The sequence below is a fragment of the Parus major genome, chromosome 20 (genome assembly GCF_001522545.3).
Source record: "Parus major isolate Abel chromosome 20, Parus_major1.1, whole genome shotgun sequence".
Classification (NCBI taxonomy): Eukaryota; Metazoa; Chordata; class Aves; order Passeriformes; family Paridae; genus Parus; species Parus major.
The window spans coordinates 14,336,991-14,362,876 of record NC_031788.1 but is presented as its reverse complement, the minus strand read 5'-3'; the positions used below and the strand labels follow the sequence as shown (position 1 = coordinate 14,362,876).

At 42.0% G+C, this 25,886-nt stretch overlaps 1 protein-coding gene across 3 annotated transcripts in view; it reads right to left on the bottom strand.

Annotated features, from left to right (window-relative positions):
* Window positions 1-25,483, bottom strand: part of PREX1 (phosphatidylinositol-3,4,5-trisphosphate dependent Rac exchange factor 1) — a 127,487-nt gene extending 102,004 nt beyond the window's left edge. For 2 of the 3 annotated variants that reach the window (XM_015647498.3, XM_015647499.3), the window contains exon 1: window positions 25,133-25,483. In XM_015647498.3, the coding sequence (XP_015502984.1) occupies window positions 25,133-25,291 (159 nt within the window). In that variant the 5' untranslated portion in view covers window positions 25,292-25,483. The remainder of the gene's footprint in view (window positions 1-25,132) is intronic. The other variant, XM_015647497.3, reaches the window with a different exon arrangement.
* Between the last annotated feature and the right edge of the window lie 403 nt (window positions 25,484-25,886).

Here is a 25,886-nt window from a genome sequence, read left to right as displayed (position 1 = left end):
GAAGAGTGTTACAACAGTGTCAGTCAGAGAGGCTATCAATCACCCATTCAAGGGCTTCCATCAGAGCCTGATTTCATATGCTGAGGCAAACTGGTATGGGAGTTGAAATGCTACTCAGAATGACCTACTTTGACTCTCTACGGGCCAAGGCACACTATAGTCCCTACCATACACGCCTCAGTTTAAATCATGTGCTACAATCTGAACACTGTTTCAGTCCTCAAAGTAATAAAACCCCAAAAAAACTAGTTTACAGAACCGTCTTTAATACATGAGCACTTCAGAAGCTTGCCACATACTTGTGAGATGAGGCCTGATCTTAAACAATGTGTTCCTTTTCTGCTGACTCCTTATTGAAGTTAAATCTCCTTTACTTTAGTGAGTTTGGCTGATTAGGGCACAAGAACCCCCATTCTCTTTTCACAGGTTATGAATTTTGTAGATCTGATGTTAAACTCAACAAAACATCCCTTCTGTTCCACTAAGGTCTTCATAAATATTAAGAAAATCTATTTTCATTACATTACTCAAAAGATATATGGCAAGGGAATAAAAGTGATGGCTTTATCCTAACCTGTCAAATCACTGTTTGCTCCTGGTTCCCAAGAACCTAGCACCCCCACCCCCATCTTCCAGACAAAAGAATTCCAAAATGCTTTCAAAGCTCTAGATGATGTTTCCATTATACTAGTTTATATTCTGACCAGAAGCAAGAAGTACACAGACTCACAGGAATACGTGGGGATTACCTCTCACCAGCACAGGTTGCTAGAAATGCGTATGAACTGTCATTAGGAGAGCAGGCAAGCTTTTACTCTGTCTTAACCCCCACCCCCTCAAAAAAAAAAAAAAATACCAAAAAAACTTCAGAACTATCTGGCCAGTCCACGAGGTAACAGTCCTGACTCCTTTGGATGTCCCCACACTGTGAAATAATCCAGGAAAAAATGATCAGGCATGTGTAATTTTCCAAAGCAAAACAGGAACCAGTTGAGGTTATCTAGGCAAAAGATCAAGAAAAATTCAAGCAGCAGACAATGTACTTCCAAGCCAAACAACAACCAAGGTTCACAGAGCCTCTCTGAGAGCCTGGCCTGGGGAATAAACCCCTTGCTTAGTAGAAAGAGGCCTGTCGACTCAGCACCATGGAATGAATAAAACCTCTCTTTGTGGCAGCAACCAGGGCAGAGGCACAAAAGGTCTGTGCCACTGCAGCGCTTCTGAATGACAGAGGCCTCCAGCACCTCCAGCACTCCTCCCACCCACAGCAGAATCCCAGGAAACTGAGTGCTTATTCATGGCTTGGACTCTGTCCATTTTCTGACTTTCCCTCTACATCCTCCAATGCCGACTATTTAACAATATCTTCTTTTAGCTTGTCTTTTGTTTGCCACTTCCACATTTAATTGCAAGTTCATGGGGTATAAAGTGGCCTGAACAGCTGAACTCAGTCATCCTGATTTGAAGGCTCCCTTTCCTCATAAAAGGGGAAACAGTTCTTTCTCTGTCTTTCTGTCTTCATTTCCCTTTCCTTGGCCACTTCTCCCCTTCCCCCTCCAACCCGGCAACTTTTTTCTTTCCTGTTCCCTTTCCCATGCTGTATTTATTTCTGTGTCTCCCTCAAAATCAAACTGATACTTCTCAGAGATGTTGATGTGCACAGGGAAGGGAAGGCAAAGCTCTCAAACACTGGCACTGCTCCTTAAACCAGCTCCCAGGCTTTTGCAGCCGTTCCTATTCTGCATCCCAGTGTGCAGAACAGAGCAGCCCCCCACCGCCCCTCATGCTGAACACATGGGCAGACATCTCGTTTGATAACACAGCTCTCTAATAACAAAACCTCTGCACAGCTAGCAGATCCTCTGTCTCATACAGCAAATGTCAAGGGAAAATCTGTACACTGAAGCTGTAACTTCTGCATTGGTTAACTGGGAGGAAGCAGCATCACAGATAAACAATGCACTTGAGTTCCCCATTACAACTGCACTGATATCACCTACTCTCGCTCACTGGGCAAAAGTAGTTTATTAACACTGTAGTGTGCAAAAAAAGAAAAAAAAAAACAAGAAAGGAAATAAAGATGGCAACAGGTGTCAGCTTGAAAGGACCTACAGTCCATGCTGGCCTGTTTTTTGACATCACCATGCCGAAAAGGGGAGAAATCTGGTGCTGAAACCAAGAGCCATAGTGAAATCACTATTGCTCCTTGAAACCTGAGACATAAACCCACAGAGTTAATTATTTAATTGGGCCATATGATAAGCAAGATTTCACCTCTTTCTGCACTCTTGCCTCTTTCCCCACTCCACAGTCACTTACAATACCATGATTTTATACAAAAATGAAAACTAATGGGAAACAGAAGTGCAGAAACTAGCTATGACTTCCCTGCTAATAAGAGAAAAAAATACTAAAGCTATCTTTTTGTTGCATTTTATTCCAATTAGTTAAAAAGCAGTGCAGAAGGGAAGAGACCTTCTCAGCAAGTGTTAGTGCAATAGTGAGTGTTCTGCTGTGAGAAAAAGTAGCAGTTTATATTTTGAATATGGCTGTTTGAGGCAATATTGACACGGAATTATAAACCTCTCCCTGATTTCAGGAATCTATGTGATTTAAAACAAACCTAGTCAAAGTTTGCTCAGCAGTACAATGCACAAGATAAAAAGGACAAGCCTGCATCCTAAATAACACCTCGGCACTCTGCTGACCTGAAGATGACTTGAGGCAGCAGAGTTGTCCTTGTGCAGTGCTCCACGAGCAGCAGGGCAGCAGCAGGGCAGCACAGCAGGCAGGATGATCAGTGTGCTTGTCCAGTTGCTCCCTGTGCACACACTCACCTCTCTGGACTGCGAGTGCTCGTGATGTGCATATGAGTCCTCACATTTCCACAAGTGCCACAGAGGGCAGGGAAAACAGCAAACTCCTCCAAGGAACAAACTTCAAAACTGCTCACAGTTAACATCATTTAGTTAAGATTATTTAGTTGTCAAGAGTGACTTTTTAACAGCATGTTACTGCTGGGATGGTGACTCTTGGTAAGAAAGATGAGGCAGCTCTAACTTCTCCCAGTCCTACATACCAATTTTATCAAATACTCAAGTGGTTGTGCACAAATACCAATGGTTTCTGGTGTCATAACTTCTTCCAGAGGCTTCTCTTATTAACATGGTGTCTGAAGATACAGTCATTGCTCCAGGCTGGAAGGTTACAGAAACAACTGGCAAAAAGCTGCAACAGCAAAGCAAAGGAACAGAACAACTATATTGCAGCAGAGAGCTCCAGCCTCTTTCACCAAGCAGCTAACATACTGCTGAAGTTTTACATCCACTGAAACAGAGAAGACAAATTGCCTCAACAATCATATGTGCACGTACCAAAGCACGTATCTGTTTAGTAGCTGTCAACAGTGGCTAGAGGCTGCCTCAAAGAGTCTTTGGGTCACTGTCCTACATGTTCTGTGCAGTGTGGCACTAACACTCAAAAGCAGATTTTGGCAAGTTCTGCTGACCCCGAATTTGTGGAAGGTGAGGATAAAATATTTCTGGTTTGCAAGTCTTTTTGACACCACAACCATAGTGATTTGAAAGTTCAAGACAAAAACCATTTGCATTATATTTTTCCACCCACAGTCACTAGTTACTCAGCCTCCTCAAAGCCAGCTACTAATGGACTAAAATGCACAGACAAACCAGAGCTGTGTCCCTTGGACAGGCATCGTTTGGGCATTTGACAGAGATGATAATGCCACCCACGCTGCTCCTTGCTAATCTGCCAGCGGGATTTCTCCCTAGAATAACAAGAAGCTGAGTGTGTTAAAGTTGTTGATTATGGACCAACAAATGAACTACATGGCAAAGGATACCAAGAGGTATATAGAGGCCTATCAACCATGAGAGTTTAGCTGCTTTTAAAATCAGAAGGGTGTCTGTGGGAGTGGGGGTTGAGACAGAGGTATTCTAATTCTTTGCCTTTTGAATTCTGAAACTTTCAGTGCTCATACATTGGTTCCACAAGCTGGTCTCAATTTGAGTGAAGCACAGACTTCACCACACTCCATCACACAGCTCTGCTGTACAGCTGTGAAGCTCTTTATTCAGAGATACAACTTTATAAAACTGAAGCTGTCAGAGACCACTTTATGGCATTTAGTGACAATTCATATGGTTAAGAAAAAATGCTAAGGCACCCTAAATGCCAAAGAATTTTTGTTTGCGGGTTTTAAGAACCATGGAATGTAGGCACAGAAAGAGGTAACAGAATGAGAGAAAAGAAGAAGAGGCAATACAAATGGCATGAGACTAAGTCCCCAAAGGAAACCAAGGACTGTGTGGAAGCTGCAAAGGGGTAGCTTGGACCCAGCCACGCAGTAAAAGCACCATCAAATGCACTGCACTGAGAAACCCAAACCCCTAGTATAGCTAGAACTACTGTCAAATATCTCTTGATACAAAGCTAGTAATTACTACTAATTGGATCATTAATTGTCATTTACTATAGATTATAAAATAGTATTTTTTCCTTATTAAGCTCAAAGAGGTCTAAGTCTTGTGGAAACAATTCTGACAAAATAGCACATAAGTCTAAGCAGATTTTAGACACTGCCTGTGCTGCTGTGGCAAACTAAAGGATCCAGTTCCACTGACTCATGGCATTTAATGAAGCACAACTTTGATACAGCAAAAATAATCCAGGAATCCTGAAAGGAGATCCCCCAAAAACAGACGATCAGTGCATATGCTCAGGCAGATCCTATCTTGCAAACAGATTTCAGAAGCAGACTTTAAAAAACAGCACCATCTGGATCAAATTTGCAATTCTATCCATAAATAAGAAGGGACATCTTACGGCACCACTGCAAGCATATTTATAAAGTGTGGGAATACCCAGCTGTGAGGCAAGAGTGCTAGGGGGAAATACTGTCTACAGGAGCGAAAAATGCAGCTGAACCACTAAGGAAGTGGAGTGTGGAAGTCACTTCTCAGCAAAAGAAAACTATCCACGATAAAGATGAGTGGAAATGAGGCAGCTGGATGCCAAGAATTTAGAAAAACGTTAAGCCAGCAAGGTACTGGAGCCAAATTGTAAGTTATGAACAAGGGCAAAAATCTTTTGACTGCACAGCAAACTTATTTTCTATGACAGCACTGCTGTGTTCAGAGATAGCAGAACCAGGCTCGGAGGGAAAGCTGACAGTGTCTGGTTCCCCCAGGAGAACTCAGAAAGAGAATTTCAATGTACAACTGAAAACGGTCCAGTGATTTATATCTTTCAAAATCCAGGCAGACAAAGCACACTTATTCTTTTGGCCCAAGTGACAAGCCAGAAATGTGGGGGAATTACACGCTGTCCCAATTAGAAAATTCTTAAACAAGTTAGGTCATTTTGCTTCAAATGACAGAGGATATTAGTATTCTGACAGTTACATCACAAATTTATATTGTCATCTTCTGGACTGCCACAGAATCTCCAAGCCACTGTATTTTCAAGACATATTTGGAACCAGAAATAAAACAAATTACCTGGTAAAAAAAAATTACTTAGGCAGCAGTTTTACCTTATTGACCTCTCCCAAATGTAAAACACCCACCCAGTATCATAGGATGCCCCCCATGGTATTTTTCCTACCAATGATAACAGCCTCATAAAACTGGATTTTACTTTATTATTATTATTATTATTATTATTATTATTATTATTATTATTTATTATTTTTACTTTCATGAAATGCATAGTTCCAAGATTATTTTTGTTTCACTTTCTTTTTTTCTTTTTTTTTTTAAGGAAAGAGTCCACACTTTTTATGTGTCTTTAGGGATTTTTTCTATTTTTAAATATATTTGCCTTTTGAAGAGGTCAGAGTAAATGGTTTAGATTGACTTACAAAAGTAAGTGATATTTACTTTTCTAAGAACTGGAATGATTTAGGACTTCAACACCTCTTTTCTTGGTTACCCCTCTGCTACTGGAAGCTACTGTCCCTGCTCTCAGCCAGTTTATGTGAGCTACTCCTCTGCCTCAGCATCCTGTGTCAGCCTGCTCAGTTCAAGGTACCAAAGAAACAGCTCAAACTAAATTTCCTAACTTTTCACTCAGATATATTAAAGAACCCTCACAAATTTCAATGAGACCAGAAATATAAGGGTTATAAATACATAATACAGGTAACAGGAAATAATCAGTCAGGGAAGCTGCACATTTCTGGAGGAGCACAGCCAGGGCTGCCCATGCCAACTGGCCCAGCATCCACACAGGACATCCTTGGTGGCAAATCCAGACAGGGAAATATGGATTAGCTCCTTGCTTTTGGATACAAACACTCAGAGTACAAACAGGACAGAATATGAAGTAGCATGTCAGACAAACGGCTTTTCAGTTGCTTTTGGAGGGAACAGTAGACCTCAGTTCCTGAAGTCTACTCATTTGATTTTTTTTTTTTTAGCCTTTTTCTTCGCTTTTCAAAAATCCTCTTTTTAAATTTGCCTCCAGGGGCTTGCCTATACCTTACAGTACCCACTCCTGGCTCTGTGTCACTGTTCCAACACAGCAAACTGTTACCCAGAAATCAAGAGAAATGCTTCCTTGTTGCTCCCTCATACTTGGTCTTTGGAACAATCATTGTATTCTGCTTGAATTATTTGTCTCTGAAGAAATGGTGGCCTCAAATTCCTCCACTCATTTATAGATTACATATTTTCCTCTTAGAATTCAAAGCGGCAGGGACTGACGTTTCTACTGTGTACCTACCACTGAAGCAAATCTATACCTCCCTGGCACTTTATTTAATGAAAGATTTGCATGGTATGAAAAAATAGCAAGTTTTTCTTGGTTCATTGTGATGTTTTGCTGAAGAAACTGCCACTGTAACTGTATAATTTGAAACCTGGAAAGCAGATATGAGCTGCTAAGGAGGAGCAGCTTCATCTAATATTTAGCATCACACTCTTTATGCAAGAATACCCTACATAACTCACTTCAGATTCTGCCAAGACTTCCAGCTCATGCATGCTTTAGTAGCTGTACCACACATCAACAGCTTATGCATTTGGAGTTACCACTACTATGTAAACTCATTGAGACTCCTTTCAATTTGGTAAAAGACAAGAATTCACTACAAAATAACAGGAATCCCATCATTCTGCTATAGCCTAGAAGGTACCTCCCATTAATAAACAGGCAAGGTATATATACATGTACATATATATAGATATATGTGTGCAGGGGAGGTACTGTTCTGGCATAAGTTTTAGAAACTAAAACCTGAAACACACAGAAAGCAGGAATCTGCTCCAAACTAGTAGCAATCTACTGCCAGACAAGATTTTTAGGTAGGACTGTGCAAGCATTCTAGCCAGGCCTCATTGCTTCTCTTGCCAGGCGTAGGCAGGGTGCTGACCCTTCAGCCCAGAGCTTGCAGCTCTGAGCAGGTGGGGACCTGCACACAACTCCTCTTATTGTGGAGGTGCAAACCTAACAGAATCTCATTCCTCTGCTGCTGTGCATTCCTCCATTAACTCACAGAAACCACATTTCAGAGATGCTGTAGAAATATCAGCACTCCTGCATTTGTAATACTGCCTGCAATGTTAAGTTTTCTACATATATACACAGACTACAAAATCAACTGAATCTGAAATATGTAAGACATTATTTTTCTAATCTGTTCTCTTGACATCTTCTTTATGTCTTTGGGTATATAATTCTTTCGTAAGCAAGTGGCTGATAAAATTTACATGAAGGGAAAAAAAAACATACTTTATTTCTCAGCAACTCGTAACCTTCTGTTTATCACCTTGCAAGTTACAATAAGTACTAGAGTCACCTTGAAAACAGTTATTTTATTCTAAAATCACTATAAAGGCAGCTCCAATTAAAGCTGGCAGATGAAGAGTAAGATCAGATGAAACCTCGAAAAAGTGGTTTTGTGAAAGTAACACCAAAAATAACAAAAAAGCTTGCTGCACAGATCTGAAGATTAAATTAACAACTTTTCAGCATTTTCCCTTAATCCTTAATCAGGAAACCTTTGTACAATTACTTTTGTCAAGTTTTGGACCCATGAATTCCCAATTCCCAGTTGATTTTATAGCAGGAATACTGGTATCTTTCTGCTCATACTAACATTCCCCTGCCCATACCCGTATCATCTTCAAGAAGAGACAAGACAGAACGTGAAGAAATGGCATTTCATGGTTCCTCTCCATCTCTCTCCTGAGATCCATTTTTCCTGAAAACAATGAGAATCTCTTCAATGGGTATGAAATATTGGCACGTGCAACATGCACACCTCACACCCATCTCAGTGTTTATTAAAGAAAGATGTGGAGAGAGAACTTCCTATAGCATTTCACCATGTCTGAACTTCACACTTGAAACCAATCTGAAATTGATATACGTATTTTCTCTTCCTTCTCCCTCACTTCTGCAAACATCATAACTGCACCAACAAGAACAAGGTGTGATAGAAGTATTGCCTCACCAGGCACCGAGTGCCCTTTCCAGAAGTGCTCTTAAGGAGATTACATATAATGAAGCACCAAACCTTTTTCTTCCAGGTACTCCAAAGCAGATCACCTTTTTGGAAAGGCATCCCAGAATTCTGACAGCATCACAGAGCTTCACATGAATTATGTGCAGGAAATCATGCTGAGCATCTGGGATTGTGTGTCCCACCCAAAAGCTTCTAAAGGCAGGAGACAACTGAGTACCTAGACACACAACAGACAGTGGGATTTCAATCTATCTCCTGTCACTGCCTGATGTTTCGACTGCTGGGAAAGACAGACTTTTTCTTTAAGAAAAGATTTGTATAATGATGAGTAAAGACAGAAGTTATTACCTTAGCCAAATTCCACTTCAATGCACATTACAGTGGACAGGTAATATACCTGTAAATTAGAAAGTTTGCAATGAAAAAATTTTGAGATTTCTATCACTGGCACCACAGCTGGTGTATCACAAAACAAAAAAGGACACTCAAGCCAAAATTACTCCCCATACACAAAAGAAGAAAAAAAACCAATAAACCAACAACAACAACAACAAAACAATGGAAAGAAAACACCACATGGGAAATTTGCTTTCACTTCATTCCAAAGTCTCAACCCTTCTGACCAGTTCCACCAGCTCAACTGAAACTTGCTTACACAGCAAATACAACAAAATAATATAAGCCTAGAAAACAGAAGCAGACTAAGACAGTACGTTTCTCTTCCTCCTTTAAAACTGCCACTCAAATATCATCTATATTTAACATTTCTTGATTCTAAAAATCAAGGTAAGTGCTAATCCACAGCCACTCCAGCTACAAATTGTTAATTAATGAGCATTTGGACTAAGGACTGTGACTCTCATTTGTGAACTGATTTAAACAAGACAACTGAAGCAATTTTTATCATCTATTCTGTTCCTTCCTCTCCTGAAGGTTAGACCTCTGTTTATGACAAGACTGCATCTGCTGTTTAAACGCTGCCCTCTACAAATCAGCATTTAAGCATTTAAACAAACCACTGTAGCCTTTAATCTGCATTTCTACAGAAAGCTGTAGAGCCAATAGCTGGCATGCTCACCTCACTTTAACATGCTTGCACACATAAATCAAAGCTCTGAGAAGTGAGTAAGCGTGAAATTGGTGGGAATATCTTCTGGTTTGGTCTACTGCACACTAAGATAATTAAGTGAAAGATGGACTCCAGGATAATGGCGTTATCACATACACTGGCATTTCCAATTGTTTGCAATGGCCAACACAGAAATTATAATCTCAAATTATTCACAATATTAATGTTGTTTTCTGCATCAACCAGTCCTGGTGGACCTGCACCTGTCCATCTCCTTTGAGCCATGCAACAGTGGCAATGCCCTGCTCCACCAGGAAGCCAAAACCAAATCTCTCTTTTTTTTCCCCTTATATAAAGGTCCTTGTACCCCACCTCATGAACTGCTGGGGTGAAGCAGAACAGAAACAGATTGTGGGGACAGCAGAGGATTTGTGATGTAGGACACAAGGCACAACAGGATGCTGTAGTGGCTCAGGGACGCAGAAGAAAGCTGTCCAACCCCACCCTGTGCTCTACTAGCCACCAGAGCAGGTGTCTCAGCATAAGTCTTGGTTTTCTAGACACATCAGATCAGCTTGCATGTGAGAAAAGGCAAGTAGTACTCCTGTGAGGGCATTACTCCACCTTTCCACACACCACTCTTGCTCAAAATCTCACCAATCTTTTGCGTAAATGCTTCAACAGTCTCATGATTTGCAGAGATGTATCGTGCTACATTTTTATTTTGGCACTGGGTTAGTTTGAATAAAGTAGTCATGGCCTCTCAGAGTCAGAACTGGTGAACAAAAATCTTTATATGAAAAAAACCAGAATTTTTAAGGACAATACCCAACAAGCATGAACTGAAGAGGTATCTTTAAAATGAATGTAAAGGAAGGAGGTGAAGCCTTAGAAGATCAGAACTGTGCAGAGGGGTACAAAATCCACCAAAAATAAATGCTCTTGTCCCAGAGGACAGGTTTCCATGGTGAATTTCTGGATTAAAATACTTCTTTAATTTGCCTTCAAACTTCAATTTCTTGGAGATAGAAAATTACAGAGAAAGAAACTCCCTTTCTGTAGCATCTCTGAACTTCCTGCTCCTCACCAAAAAAAGCCAAGTGCAGAGAGGCCTCATAAGTGAAATATTCTAGATACTGAATTCTGTAAAAACTTTTTCAAAATTTTGCCTTAGATTCAGCTTGGCATTAGACAGTTTTACTTTGCTTGACCAGACTGTTTCTTTCTAGTGAATGCAGGGGTATTCAAACCCCTGTACAGCAGTGCATTCAAACCACTGACATTTTCATTTCTGTCTTTTATACCCTTTGTGCTCAATGTGTGCTTGATTGCAGAACTCAGGCTCACACTTACTGCTTTAAAAAATACTTCTGCATAGTGTTGAAAAGGATTTGTTTCAGCAGCTAGCACACAGAGTAGGCAAGCATTGAACTGGATGTCCAAGTGTTTGCACTTGGACTTGTCGAGATTTTAGCATGAGCACAACTGTTCAGACAACTGCCACTGAGTAATTCTGAGACCTAACATAGCTTCTTTGCTCATATTTCTACTATTCCCTGAGAGTATTGGGAAAGCGCTGACTGACAGTTCCTGAAGGTCCAAGACTTACATTCTACACCTTATGTTCACACAGGAACACTTCAGCAGGAAAACTCTCCCAGCACAGTCTCCTGCATCCAGCAGAGGTACTGCCAGAAGGGAACACTGTTAATGCCTCCCATCCCCATGGATTCTCTGTCTGTGCACAGAGACTGCCTCTGGTTATGTCGAACAGTCCCCCTGGAATTGAGCTAAGACCACCAATTCATGGAGTGCTAACTGCCAAGGATGTGCCAGCCAGTTGTCACAAGACTGAATTGAAGAACTGGCATTTTTGCTGCACTTTTTCACAAGAAGAGTCACATCGTTTATGTGACAGTTTTTGCTCAGCTTTTTCTTCTAAAGGAGGTAAGAAATGGAGACAAGGCTCTGTTAGTTACTTCATTTGCACCCTCTGGACAACTCATTTTGCCTTTCTGCACTTCAGTATCTCCATCTGCTAAACACTGGTGCTTTATTTTGAGATGATCCAGACAAAAAAGTGCTGCATGAACCAGTATCTTTATTCTTAATACACTTCATAACAAAATTTTCTTCTTCTCTAAGTGAAATACTGAAACTGAAAAGTTTCTCCACCAGCTTGAGCTGGTTTTTGATACCATGCTGCCCCAGCAGCTCATCCAGAGCCCCATTAAAAGAGAACTGATGTAATGCAGCCTTGCCTCCACACGCCACCTGGACATGGTAACTGCTGCCACTGCAATTTCATTCTTGCTTGCTGTTTGCAAGTTTCAGTTCCTCTGGTTATGTGCTGTAAAAATTTTGATTCACACTTTACTTTCTAAATACTGTGGCTTTTCTTGTGCAACTGCTTAAGAAAGATGGCCCATATTGTGCAAAAGGATCTCTTATGACACAGTGCATGCACAGTATAACAGACAAAGCCCATTAATAGCCTGGCTGCTCCTTCTAGCTTCATTTCAGGTCAAGATGAGTATTAGTTTTCAATAGGGAAGAAAACCGAGGTCACAGTGGAAATACAAGATGTACCTTGCCGTTCATGGTGTTCACATTCTACAAGCAGAAGGTGCTGATACTGCAAGATGAGAGGCACCTGCTAGAACAGGCTGAGCTTTCTCAGCTCCTCCTGGCTTCTGCACCCCTCAGGATGAAGTCTGTAGGGGCAGCAGAATCCCTAAAAGGTGCTCTACCAGACATCATGAGAAACAGAATATCACCCTACATATTCCTTCTTTTTTGATCTTCCTCTGCTGTTTGGTATAACTGCAGAAAACTTCCAGCACACCTCACCAACAGATCGATCCATGAAGCAGGTTTTATCAGCTTGATCTGTTCACTATGCCAAAAATCAAGATGAAGTCAAGCAACACTTAGGGAAAGAAAGGCTTGCTTAACAGTCAAAAAGAAGAAAACACACATTTCTTCAAGGACTGTTTTGCTCACTGAGTAATTGCCACATTTGGCAAACATACAAAAAACCCAACCCAAACCAACAACAAAAATCAAAGCAAAGTAATAAAAACTGTGCATAAGCATTGATTTATAACAACAGGAACTGTCCACAGTTGATTTTTTCAGAGAACCACCACAGCTAGTGAATAGTGAAAGACTATGTAAGGATGTCATGGGTCCGTTAGTGACCCGTTCCAACCATGGAAGTGTTTACTTCAATACAGAAGTAATGATCTGTGCTTCGTTTTGACTCCTTCCATTCATCTAAAACCAAAACTCTTTCCAATTGTGCTTAGTTCAAAAGCCTGGACTATACTTTCAATTCGGTGGTCCAATTTTGTTTCTAAATGCTTTTTGCTTTTGTTCCCTAACTTCCAAGTGCAGTTATTCTGGCAAATTTCTTCTAAGTGTTGAAAGATGAATGCACAGAAGCAAAAAAAGCCATCTACAGTAAGATTATGTGTCCTTGCACAAGGGCTTTGCAATCACTGGAAATGAAGGCAGTAACTAGCAAGAACATGGAGGCAACGTCACAACCAGAGGACTGAATACAGCACAGCCCTGGGAGTTCAGTGCTGGCAAAGCTGAAGCCCTACTCAGTAAAAAGCTCAGCAAAACAGGTACTGGAATACTCAATGCACCGTATTTCATGTCCTGTCTACCATGTGATGACAAAGCTCAAAACTCTCACAGTACTATTCTCTGGTATAAATAAATTAATTGGTAAATCTCACTCTTCAACTATACCTCCCAAAAATACTGTCTTTGGTCCATATAGCCTGTAAACCACTACTTATTTACTGATGAGCTTTCAGAAGACGTTCTCCTCATGAGAAGAGGTGATTTGTGCCAGCACAGAGGATGGGACGTATTTGTAACAGTGGTAGTTTCCCACACACATTTTTAAGAGCCAACAAAAGAGACAAACTCTGTGAAAAGTGTCTCCCCAATATGCACATCTCCTTTTCCTCTTAAGGGATCGTGCGTCTGACAAAGCAGTGCTCAAAGCAAGTGCACTTCTGCAGCTCTCTTCGGAAAACTTCTCTCACAGTTCTGCCCTTATTGTCTTGTCAACACCTTCTCCTTACAAACAGCTGTTTCCCATCTGAACTGATTCCTAAGCACAGCTTCAGTAACACAACAGACAGAACCACCAGCATCCAGAGGGATGTGAGCTAAAAAATAATATGCAAGTGTCCAGTGATTATCATTTGAAGCCTTTGATTTTCTTCAATAAAAAGGGAAGCAAATAAAAGATAAGTGATCAAGCACCCTTCATATGAAGAACCAGAGTACTTTCAGTCTACAGTATCTCAGCTGACAACTGTCAGTGTTGACAATGAATAAAGTAATTAACATCCAGTTCCTTTTCACACTGTCCTTAAGTAGTTGACAGCCATTCAAACTGTATTTCCTTTCTGTCTCCTCCTCCACAGGCTAAACAAAATAAAAGATCCCATGTAATGATGGCAAGAGTCAGTAATGACAAAAATCTAAGGAAGGCTGACAAAACGTATTTCTAGCATTTCTGGCCTGGCACCTAGAACTTTCACATAATAACAAAGCATCATAAGTAACACCATCAACATCAGCACCCCCAAGGAAAAGCTAGCACTGGGTCTGGGTGTGAGCTCCAATCTACCAGAATCCTGCTTTAGCACTAAGTGCCAGAGCCTGGGGTGGGACAAAAGCCACTGTTGAGCCCACAGGGCCAGGAAAGGCGCCTGAGCCTTGCAGTTCTGGGGCAACACTGGGAGAATGTTTCGTGGCATGCTCTGGCCGGGGCCTAGCAGCATTCTCCAAACAATTGTCAGGCACAGTTCCAGTTAGGATAGGCCAAGGACCATTCCCAGCAGGCAGTCGAAATGCAGCCATCCTTCTCTGAGACTCAGAGTGTAATGCTACAGGACAGGACCAGACCATACCAGTTGGCCACAGGGCCAAAGAGTAAAGCCTGGCACTGTTTTGTGTACTGCATTTGTAGCCTAAGTCTCTTGCTTAACAATACAGGGCATTAACCCCTGATCAGGTCTAACACAGAGAAACTTTTGCATCCATGCCTTCTCCTCTGTGACCTACATATAAAATAGCACACAGCCTACTCATGCATACCTACATTAAGCTTGTCCACTTTTCCCACAACAACATGGATGCTATTTAAGAATCAGCTTTGAATGTCCAAAAAACTTTTACAACTTTCCATTACTGTTCCTTCATACAAAGTAGAAGGGGCTTCTTTAGCCACCTAGTGATGAGGTCAACAGCCAAGGCTTCCTTTGAGGTGATTCGTTCAAAGCAGTTGCCAGATTAGCCAGAAAGTCCCATGGGACCAGAGACTTTGCTGTGCAGCTGAAACCCACCTATCTATCTGAGATAAGAATTTGCATTTTAGTGAGCTCTTATCAGGAGTCTGCTGCCAAAGCAAGGCCCTCCACCAGTGACACACACACTTTGAACATCATTCATTTTGAACATTCTCTCATTGTCAGCTTCCTCAGCATCCAAAATAATCCCTGAATGCAATCTTTTATGTTTTCCCCTCTTTCCTGACAAGTATTTCCCCCATGTATCCCATGACAGGTTGTTCCAAATCATACTAGCATGCCAGAAGCATGAGCAGGCAAAACCTTCAAGAGAGAAGTGTTATCACTAATGTGATTTACTGTAAATAAAAGCAGATGTAAGAGGATATGGATGATGTTGTTAGGCTTTTTTAAAATCTAAGCCCATTCTGTCATGTACAAAGGTAGTAAACATCTGGCAGACATCCAGCAAAATGAGACTCATGGGTTTAAAGCTGTTTCTTAGTAAATTGCTCAGATCCCCAAGGTAGGCATCACTCCTTGGTGGCAAGCTCAGCAGTCAGGGTCACTCATGCAAAGGACTGTAGCAACCCCTCTGTAAAAGAGGTGTTCTCAGGGAAGGGGCAAGCAGTGTGCCTCTCAGGGATCAGCATTTGCCCATTCTGACACCCTGGGCCACAAGATGTCAGCAGAAAGGATGTGGGTTTGGTGTCACTGCCAGCAGCTCTGCTTCACAACTGAACCAGCAGCTTGATTCGTGCAAACCAAACTCCTGGCCCAATCATGTGAGGTTTCACACCCAACATATACACTCAAACAGATCCTAACATATCCTTGAGGCAGGAGCCCTGGAAATGTTGGTCCTATGACTTAGCTAGTGGTAACTTAGCTGACAAATCCCCAGGGAATATATAAACAGCACTCTGCGATCAGATGGTTTGCTTCTTTTTTGTTTTAATTGAAATTGTATTACTGAGACAAAAAAATTAAGACTAGTCTAGAAAGATTTTTAAGGACTAAACAACTGCACTTGTTAAAAAAAAATTTAAAAGTGTCCTCATTTTAGATAAGCAAAGTGGTTTGGGAACCAGCAAATTAACCTGTTAGAACTGACCACAGCAAAACCAGAAATACAAAACGAAAGGTTAAGAATGGTCACAAAATTTATTCCATTAGTCATAAGACAGATTAACTGCAACAAGGCATTATTTGTGTGGCACATATGCTTCCATAAAAATAATTTCAGCAACAGGAATAGCAGTGAGAATGACCCAGTATCTTCACATGAACCTAAATGTTCCTGTAACTCAGTTCCACAGTCCCATCACCTCATACCAACCTTTAAATAATAAGCACTTAGAAATCTATGGCCCTCTCTGCAGCTCAAAGATACATGACATAAAATTGTGACTGTTTCCAGAACTGTAGGAAGTAGCATTGCCAGCTGGTTTGCAACAAGTTCTTCTGCTGATAGCACTGGATGAAAGGGCAGACAGGCCTAAGATGAGCCACAGTGCCAGAACAGTCAATTCTGCCTTTCTGTCCCTAGGTTTGAAGTGGCGTATCAGAGCAACATTCAGCTTTGGGCACTCAGCGTCTCATGGCCTGACATATGGCACTCAGCTGTGTAAGCAAGGAGGAAGACCCATTAGGAAGAGTGAAGGAACTTTTCTCATCACAGAGCTGTTTTCTCTTACACTGCCCTTGAGATCTGCAGTTCAAAGGGAGACAATCTCTCTTCAGACTAATGACATCTACAGAAGGCTGAAGGTGATTTGCAGAAGTCAGGTGTTTTTACCAGCCAGCCACCCTGAGGTTCTGTCCCAGTACAGATCCACTGCAGTTCTCTACCTTGACTCAATCACTCCTGCAGAGGCAGTGTGAAAACTTTAATCACGCCTGTCTAGTTAATTAAGCAGGACTCTTCATCTGAAGCAATGTTTAAATCCAACACTTTGATCAGATCTCAGGCATGCTGTTGGTACAATCTCCAGTCTAGGTTTCTATTTGTGATACAGAAGGGAAAAGCAGTCAAAGGTAGTGCTCAGTCTGGATGATATGGCTTTGCATGAATTGCATTGCTCCACAAGAAGTCTTTGTAGCTTACTGAGAAATGACATTGTTGCTTATTTCAAGTCTTTCCTTGTCTCTAGCTGTACTCACTCATGGTAACCAGGGCAGGCTGACATTTGCACAGGAATTTCAAGCATCATCAAAATCAAAAGATAAATCACCATTTACATCCTAAACCACACTACAACTGTGCAAGGCCTTTACCATTGCAGGCTGGAAATCCATTTGGAGAGACAAAACCAGAAAAGGGATTCTACAGCTGGAAAGAAGCTGGAAAGAAGACAGAAATTTATACAGTCCCTTTATATTTTCTTGTAAGTGCCTGAAGCAAACAATAGGCAGGCAACAGAAGAAAGTAACTGCTTGAAAGTTTAATCTGTCCCAGACTGATCTGGGTGCCCGAAGGCAGACACTGCACTTGGGAGATCCCACTTTTTCAAGCCTCAGAAGCCCTGTGTGTCAGATGCCTCTGGGAGTGCCAGAATGTGCATGTAGGAAAGCTGGTGGGCAAACACATCTCTCCTATCCTTAGGAGGGCTCAGTGCTGCACTGCCAGGGCACCCCCCAGAAATCTGAATACCTGACTGCTCCTGTAAATGCTTTATGCCAACACCTAGTCACAGTCACTGGTATGAGCAATGAGTTGCCCCCAAACGCAGGTACAAACTCAGACAAACCTTTCTCCTGTAACAATAATACCCTGTATACCGTACAAAACCTGTTAAGTAATCCACTGCCTCACTTGGTACTGCTAAAGCCTTGGGAGTGCCTTGCACCTGGTGTTTTGGGCACTAGAGTTCAGGACACAAATATATTAGAGAATCCAGATAACAGCACGGGAATTATTAGAAATAAAATTAAATAGTTTTTGAGAAAGAATATGAAAAAATTAAACAATTTGACAATTTAGTATAATCTGAAGCAAAATGTGAAAACATTCTTGAAATATTTAAAAAATGGACACTAAGGAAAAAAGAGAACTAAAAAGATTAGACATTATGTTGGGCATTAAGAAGACATTTCTAATGCTAACAACATCTAAACACCAGGATAAACCATCAGAAATGAAGACCTTTCCACATCAAACATGATGGGACCATCTGTCAATGTTCTCTACAAGGCTACTTTTCATGATTCTAGAATGCAATGTAAAATTGAAGAATTACATTTCCCACACCTGCAAACCAGTACTCCTGCCTATGGCAGAAATACTGTGTGACCTGGGGAGTGGAAAATTATCAAAGCTTTGTTTCCTATATTTAGGGACAAACAAGTTCCCACAATGGGTATCAGTCTGCTTCCTGCAAATATCAGCCCAAAATGTTACAAAATCAAACATACATCCACTATGTACCAAGCAATTCTCATTCTCTGCTCTCTGCAATGCTTGGTTCACTTTTTGATCCCCATGCCCTTTCCTGTCAGAGCTCAGGTCGCTGTCCCTCCCTTCCCTCAGTTCCCACAGTGCACAGTGCTCTGCAAGAATTTTCTTGCAGAGGCGCCAGGAGGTTTCTTCCAGAGGCTCTGGGAAAGCCCAGGGCAGCCAAGCACTCCCCTCCTCTCCCTCTGAGATCATGGCACATGTTCAAACAACAACTGGCAGGCCTGAAATGAGAGGGAGGGACAAACGGCAAAAGAGCTGATTGATCACAGCACAGAAACCAAGATGAGGGAGAGATGCAGAGCCAGAACGAGGTCAGACACCTCATTCCAAAGGATGTAACAAGACCAAAGTAGGTCTGAGATAAAGGATCACAAGGGTCAGATGCACACCAAGCTGCAATGAGTTAAGGGAAGCAAAGAGAAATTCGTTTTCGTTCTCACCGTATGGCAGTAAACTGGTGACACTACACAGGGGATTTATTGATATTTTCTCACCATGGAAATTCCATGAGAGTGCAAAAAGAATAAACACCTTCTTTCACATAAAAAAACTTGCTGTACTCCTACACAACTGATTTGTAAAGCCTCACTGCAAAAGGCATGGGCTCAGCACACCATTTTCAAAGTGACACACCAAGCTCATACAGCTGAGAGCAGGAGAGAACCTGGGTGTTCTGGATCCTCCAACCCTGATCTTAGATCTGTGTCTGTAAACTGGGCTCTCTAGACCACAGGCTCAGACGAATAAATATTTTCAGAGCTTTCTCTTTGCTTTGTTTTGCTTTTCAGTTTCTCTCTTTTGCTTCATCTTTCTACATGCAGACTGTTTTCTTCACTTTCTTTTTTTGTATCTGGGGCAAAAGAACCTTTTAATCTATTTGCATTTCAGCCTTTAGCCACTGACTTTGCATTACACTTGGTCTAAATAGAAAACTACTAGCAGAATTGCCAACCCCAAATTCAAGAATCATAACAAGTACCCCTAAAAACTCAGGAGCACTTTTGCTTTGCCAGTGTTCTATCTTCAACTCATGCTTTACAACCAGAAGGACTACAAACATGTCATTTAAAATGAAAGCTGTAATCTTCTTCAATTTACATACATCAGGAACCAGGCTTTAAAAAGAAAAAAAAAGCTCAGTGACTTTAAACCAAAGAACATCTTCCTCATTTGCAGTTCTAACTACAGGCTGCAGGTGACCAACTGACCCAAAATAACAGATCAGCAAAGCTAATTTAGATCACTTCCAAACAATTTCCTTTCCCATCTCCTTCCTCTCCCCCAAATGCTCTTTTAGCTGTCTCGTAATAAAGGAGCAACATTACCCAAACCATATGGTTCACCTTCCAGAATCAGCGTTTATCTGTATCTACTGAGGCTGAACAGGCAGAGAACAGGGTAAGACAGGAAACTACAGCTCACAGCTGAGACAAATGGTCTACTTGCTACCTTATTAGAGCACCAGAGCCTCATCTTGGATGCAAACAAGATTGTGAAATAGAAAGGGAAGGGGGTGGGCAGGGAGGAAGACCAAACAAAGCCTGTGATGCTTATCATGTTTCAAGATGGGTGGAGTGCAAAACCCAGAGACAGATCAATTACACCTACAAAGCAAGAAAGGGGAGCAAAACATAAATATTTTGAGTCTGTAGGATGTGGGCTAATTTACCTGATGGCAAATGTCTTACTACAACATTTATACAATTGATACGATTGAAGAGGACTTCTAGTTTTCATACAAAAATAAAGGAATGCATGATACTAAAACCTAAAAATAGTACTAGTACAATTACTTATACAATTTGATACCTATCTGGTAAGAACAATTCACCTTTCCTACTGTTTTCATGCCTGCACAGAACAAACAGCAATTGCTCAAGCTAAAAGTACGTCCTGTCATTCTGATATTAAAATTTACAAGTTGGTGGGTTGTCTCTGGAAAGATGAAAGAGACATTCATATACCATGCAGAGAACAATTTGGCTTTATATATTTGCAATTATCTAAACTGTGGGAGCTGCATGTGCAGGTTTGAGCTGATTGTTTGGTGAAATAAATGAATGTGGAGAAAAACATGATGCAGCAAAATACCTATCACTGCAATCCAATCTGTTAGATAACTATTGCTCCAACACTTCCACGTGTAATTCATTATTAGATCTACAAAATAGTAAAAACCTTTAAAAACCTGACAGCTAACTGCTGTGTAGTCACTATTTATTAGAATGATGGTCAATGAGTATGTCTGAAATTGCTCAGGGCTCCTGTTCTCCTTACTCGAGAGCTGGTCTTCACTGAAATATTAGTGTCAGATTCGACTGGGTTTCTGTGAAATGACCATGCAGCAGTCAAACACACCACAACCTTTCTTTCCCCAATAAATTGTGCATGACTTCTCCACAGCAGTTGACACCCCAAGCAAGAACAGTTACCCAGAGCTGGGCAAGCCTGAGGGCTGCACACTGCAGACACAGCACGTGCAGCAGCGTGCTGGCAGCCCCACACTCCTGCACAGAACTGCATGCCACCAGACAGCTGCTTCTGTTTATCCAGCCGCTCACTCCAGCCCAATTATCACCTGGTGTGACTCTGTCACACTAAAAAGGAGTATTTACAAAATCACACAGGACAATATAAGCATTTCTGTATACATTACAGAGTTAAAAGAGGCCAAAGGATTCACTGAATCTTAAAGTCTGGAGACTGAAAATCCTTGTGGTTTATGATCAGACCAGAAACTTAACAACCTTTCTGCCTTTATGTCTTTGAAGTTTATCTTAGTCCTGAAACTTTTCCTGAAGTTCCATTAGGTTCTGACAATTTTCCACCTTGCTTTGTTGTGATCAGTACTTCTTTAACAAGGTTAGCAGCAGTACATTTCCATCTACTCCATGCAGTTCTCCCTACTGCTTAAAAAGTTTGGCTGTGCAATGAGCCTTCACTACTACAGTCAGTAACAGCTGCATAACTGCTGTATTGTCTATTAATACTCCTGAGTTACACAGCCTTTCTTCAAGGATGATTCCACAATCAGCAATAATACTCTCCCTGCATAACAAAATGGCAGATAAGACAGGACAAAATATTGTATGTGTATATTCATATTTAAATCAGTAACTTCAGGTCATCAGCTGTGAGCTGGTAGAAAAGAGTTCTCCCTTCTCCTTCCTTATCTTGAGGAAGTATCTAGGACAGCTAGGACTACTGCAATAACGGTATACATATAGTATCATAGCTGTATTATATTATAATTTAATATAAAATGCAGACTCTGCTATAAAAGTCCATCTTAGAATCGATTGTCTTGGAATCGATAATCTCACCTTGTCAGATGTGGAACAAACCACAGGGTGAGGCTATTGGGTTTCATTCTCTCCATAGTTATGATATATTGTACTGTAATAGATAATACAAATGAATATATATATTATATATGTACACACACATACAATACAAGTATCAACAGGAGTACCAGAAACTAAACAGGAGATAAACTGACCAGGAAGGCCTTCTCATGTCCAAAATTAAATGGAATAAAATTACTATAAATCACATGCAAGGTGACAAATGATGGGACATCTAAGTTAAATTTGCATATATAACTACATTTGTCGAAATTACTTTAGGTATAAAACATAACAGATTCTAGACACTATTTCATTTAAATAAATAAACATTTGTAGCATTTTCATTAAATGAGTATACAACTCACAATACAATATTCTTAACAGGGACTAACCCAATTTTTATTGTCAGAAAATACTAAATAAGTATTTAATTATAACTTTAACTATACTTTATATTAAACTTTATGTACTCACTTTAATAATTAATGAAAGCAAAATATGGACCACAATCTTTTAGGCAAAGCAAATAAGAACTGAGTCCGTATGATAATAATGAACCTATTTTTCCTTGCAGCTTAGTGGGAAAACGTTTCTAAGCATAGAAAAGGGAAACCTTTCTGTAAACATGATCACATATTCATCTCCTAAAGCAGATTAAAATACTTCAGGTAAACTGAAGTTACTTTGTTTTATTTGCAAACGCACGGTATTAAATGCTGACAATATTCTAAATACTTAAGAGATTCTTGTACATTACCAGGGAACACAGGAAGCTGCTGCTAGCAAGCAGCTTCAGTGCTGTGAATAAACCCATAGAATTTAGTTGTTTGCTTTTTAAAACATTGTTTATTGAGAACATTTAATGAGGACTAGGGCTTCAATAGCAAATATTTAACCAAGAGCACGGATTCCCTCACATAAGCACAACTGTCCCAGCCTACTTGGGGGAAACTCATTATGATGATAAAAGATATGAGATTTAGCTTTCCTTTATTTAACCCAAGCTATTGAAGTTCCTATAGAGCAAAAGAAACCATACCGCACATCTGTATCATCTCCTTTTTGACAGGGACAAGTTTTCAGAAGATCTGGGTACTGCAGCTCTCCTGCACAGTGCAGCAAAAATTACATCTGGATCATAGGGAGTACAAATCATTTCAGTACAATTCACACTATGGAAAAAACAACTAACTTTGCCCAATCACACTGGAGTGTTAACCTGGTGCGTTACTGCAGGAAAATAACCGTACATTTATTTTGAACTGGGTAAGTTCTGACCACATAGAACATGAGCTGGGAAACAGAGGTCCATGGAGCAGGAGGGGTGGCTCCTGTGCAGCAATGCCAGCACCCTCAGGAGAGCCAAGAAAGGGAAGTTGTGTGGCCTGCATTTGCGAGGCCAAGCAGAGCTGAGAATACAGAGTCCCAGGACTACAGCAGTACTTTCATCAGTGTCATAAAGAAAACTTTTGGTGTATAACTGCATCTAATCCCAGTGATTATATGGATTATATTATCCTTGCACCTTGTGTCGGCTGTCCAGTGTGGGATGTGGGGCAGAATTCTTTCCTGTGGGCTGTCTTGTTACAGGATTAAGTTATGGCCATCCACATTATTCATACAGAAAATATTTCACACTCCAAATTTTATTTTTAAGAATTTCATCCCACTACTGATTTTTTTTACCCTCACCCATGGCAGTAGATCCTCATTCTCCTTTGCTTGGGGCAAACACCATTCAGCTATCCAAAAGCAGTTGTACAGAGATTCAGTCCGTAAGATGTAGGTCAATGACTGAAGAAATTGACATTATTTAGGACAGCACATAAATATTTGATACGTGCACGAAGTTAAGCCTGTGTATGACTGCTATTTTAAACTAAGGCCCAGAGATAAGAAAGATCCTATCCCTCAGTGCTTTATTCAAACATAATTATCAAAACACAAATTCCATTGGGGAGTAAAGCTGGACTTCCAGAGCCAACACCACAAGATAATACTATAGCCACTCTACACCTGGCGATCAAGAGACTCAGGAGGGCTCTGAGTGCCAGCAGTGCAAGCCAAGACCTCAGCGAGTGCCCTCTGTCAGGATCTTCTCCTGCCATTACCTAGGGCATATTACTCACTACTGCATTAATGAAAAATGACAAGTTAATGAATACAAATAAACAAAAGACCCTTTTGGGTTTTTTAATACATGAAAATCCCATTTAGCTAACACTGTGAGTACATTTAGCTGTAAGAACCGGAATTAAAAATATATGTAGCTTGAATCTACATTCTAGCCTGCAGCTAACAAAATCACAAATTCAGTACTTAGGACAGAGGAGTTTTCTGAGGGATTTTGGTTTTGTTTTGTCTGTAGGGTGGGGCTCTTCTACATGTTACAGCTTTTAGAAGAAAAGCTCCTCTCACTGAGACAGAACCACAGTTCTAAATGAAGCTAACTGGCACTTCAGTTGGAAAACTCAAATTAAAGGCTCTGAGTTCAACTACCCGAGAGAGAAGGGTTCAAGTAGAGACTAGTTCATAAAGCAACCATATCCTTGTCATTTATCCTTTATGCTAGACAGTTTGCCACTTTGGTGAATCTGAAAAACAATCAAGACAGACTGATTTTAAAAAACAAACAAACAAAAATCTTGCCAGAAGAACAGGTCGAAAGTGGCCCAGGGTCTAAGCCCTTTTATATGAAACCAGAGTTTAGCCTTTATCTAGGAAAACACCAGAAAGAATTTTTGCCCTGACCAACCTTTTAGAAATCTCTGCAGAGACTTCCTTTGCTTTGATTCTTGATCTCTGTGTGATCACTAGTTTATTCTTCTTTTTTTTTTTTTATGATATATCTGTTATCTAGTAAGTTTTACTGCAGTCTCTTCTAGTTATTTGCAGGAGTGTGGTGATGAATTCCACATTTAGAACCTATATAGGAAACTGGAAATATCCAGATGGATTTTTTCTTCTGACCTAGCCCATGAATAATTTCAGAGGCAGGTATAATTGTTTCCACATGCACAGACACACCCGGCACAATCGCAAATTTATGTTTACCATTAAACAAAGATATATGTACAATATTTATTTATAAATAACAGACAGGGTAGATTTTCCAAGTGGGTGTAAAAGCAACTTCTAAACAACAGCAGCCACCAAAGGGACGAGGCATTCTGAGAGCGGATCCGCTGCCGGGTCCGTTCCTGCCACCCCTGCGGGGACCGGCGCTGCCCACGCTCCGCGCCGGGGGCGAGACCCACGGCTCTGCCGGCCCGCCCCTGGCCACGGGCCTCTCCAATAGAAACTCCCTCCCAGCGCTCCGGAGCCGGGCACAGCACTTCCATAACTTGTGTCCGGCCGCCCCTCAGCCCCCGGCCCGCCGGGAGGAGCCGCTGCGGGCCGTCCGCCCGGCCCCGCCGTGCCCCCGAGGGTGCTCCCCGGCCCCGCGCCGCCACTCACCGACTGCAGGAAGCGGAGGGTCCCCACGTAGTCGCGTTCGGTGCTCAGGATCTCGTTGAGGACGCAGAGGCGGAGGCGCAGCTGGCGCTCGGTGTCCCTGGGGCAGGCAGCGGGCTCGGCGGCGCTGGGGGCGCCGGGCGGCTGCGGCGGCGGCTCCATGGTGGCGGCGCGGGCCGGGCGCTCCGCTCTCCGCTCCCTCAGGAGCCCCCCATGGCCCCCTCGGCCCTGCCTCGCCCGCGGTGGAGGCGTTACAGCAGCCGGGCGCTGGGTAAAGCCCGGCCGCGGGACATGCCGGAGTAGCGGTCAGAGAAGAACAGAGAAGGGAAGTCCCGGTGGCGGGGAGGGAGAGCAAGGGGAAGGAGGGACGGGGCGGGAGCAGGCGGCGGAGCCAGGCCCCGGGGGCCGGCGGAGAATTGCGGGGCGGGGCTGGAGTGAGGGGAGAGTGGCTTTCTCATCTCCTCCCGCACGTCCTCGTAGCCACGCGTCGTCCTCACACACCGCCCCTCGCACCCGCATTGAATCACCCCCATGCGCTGCAGACCTCGCCCTCTCGGCCCCCTGCCCTTCACGGAGTGTTGTGCTGCTGCACATCCCTCACAGCGCGGTCACACATCCCGCACATCCCTCACAGCGCGGTCACACATCCCGCACATCCCGCACATCCCGCACAGTGCGGTCACACATCCCGCACATCCCGCACATCCCGCACATCCCGCACATCCCTCACAGCGCGGTCACACATCCCGCACATCCC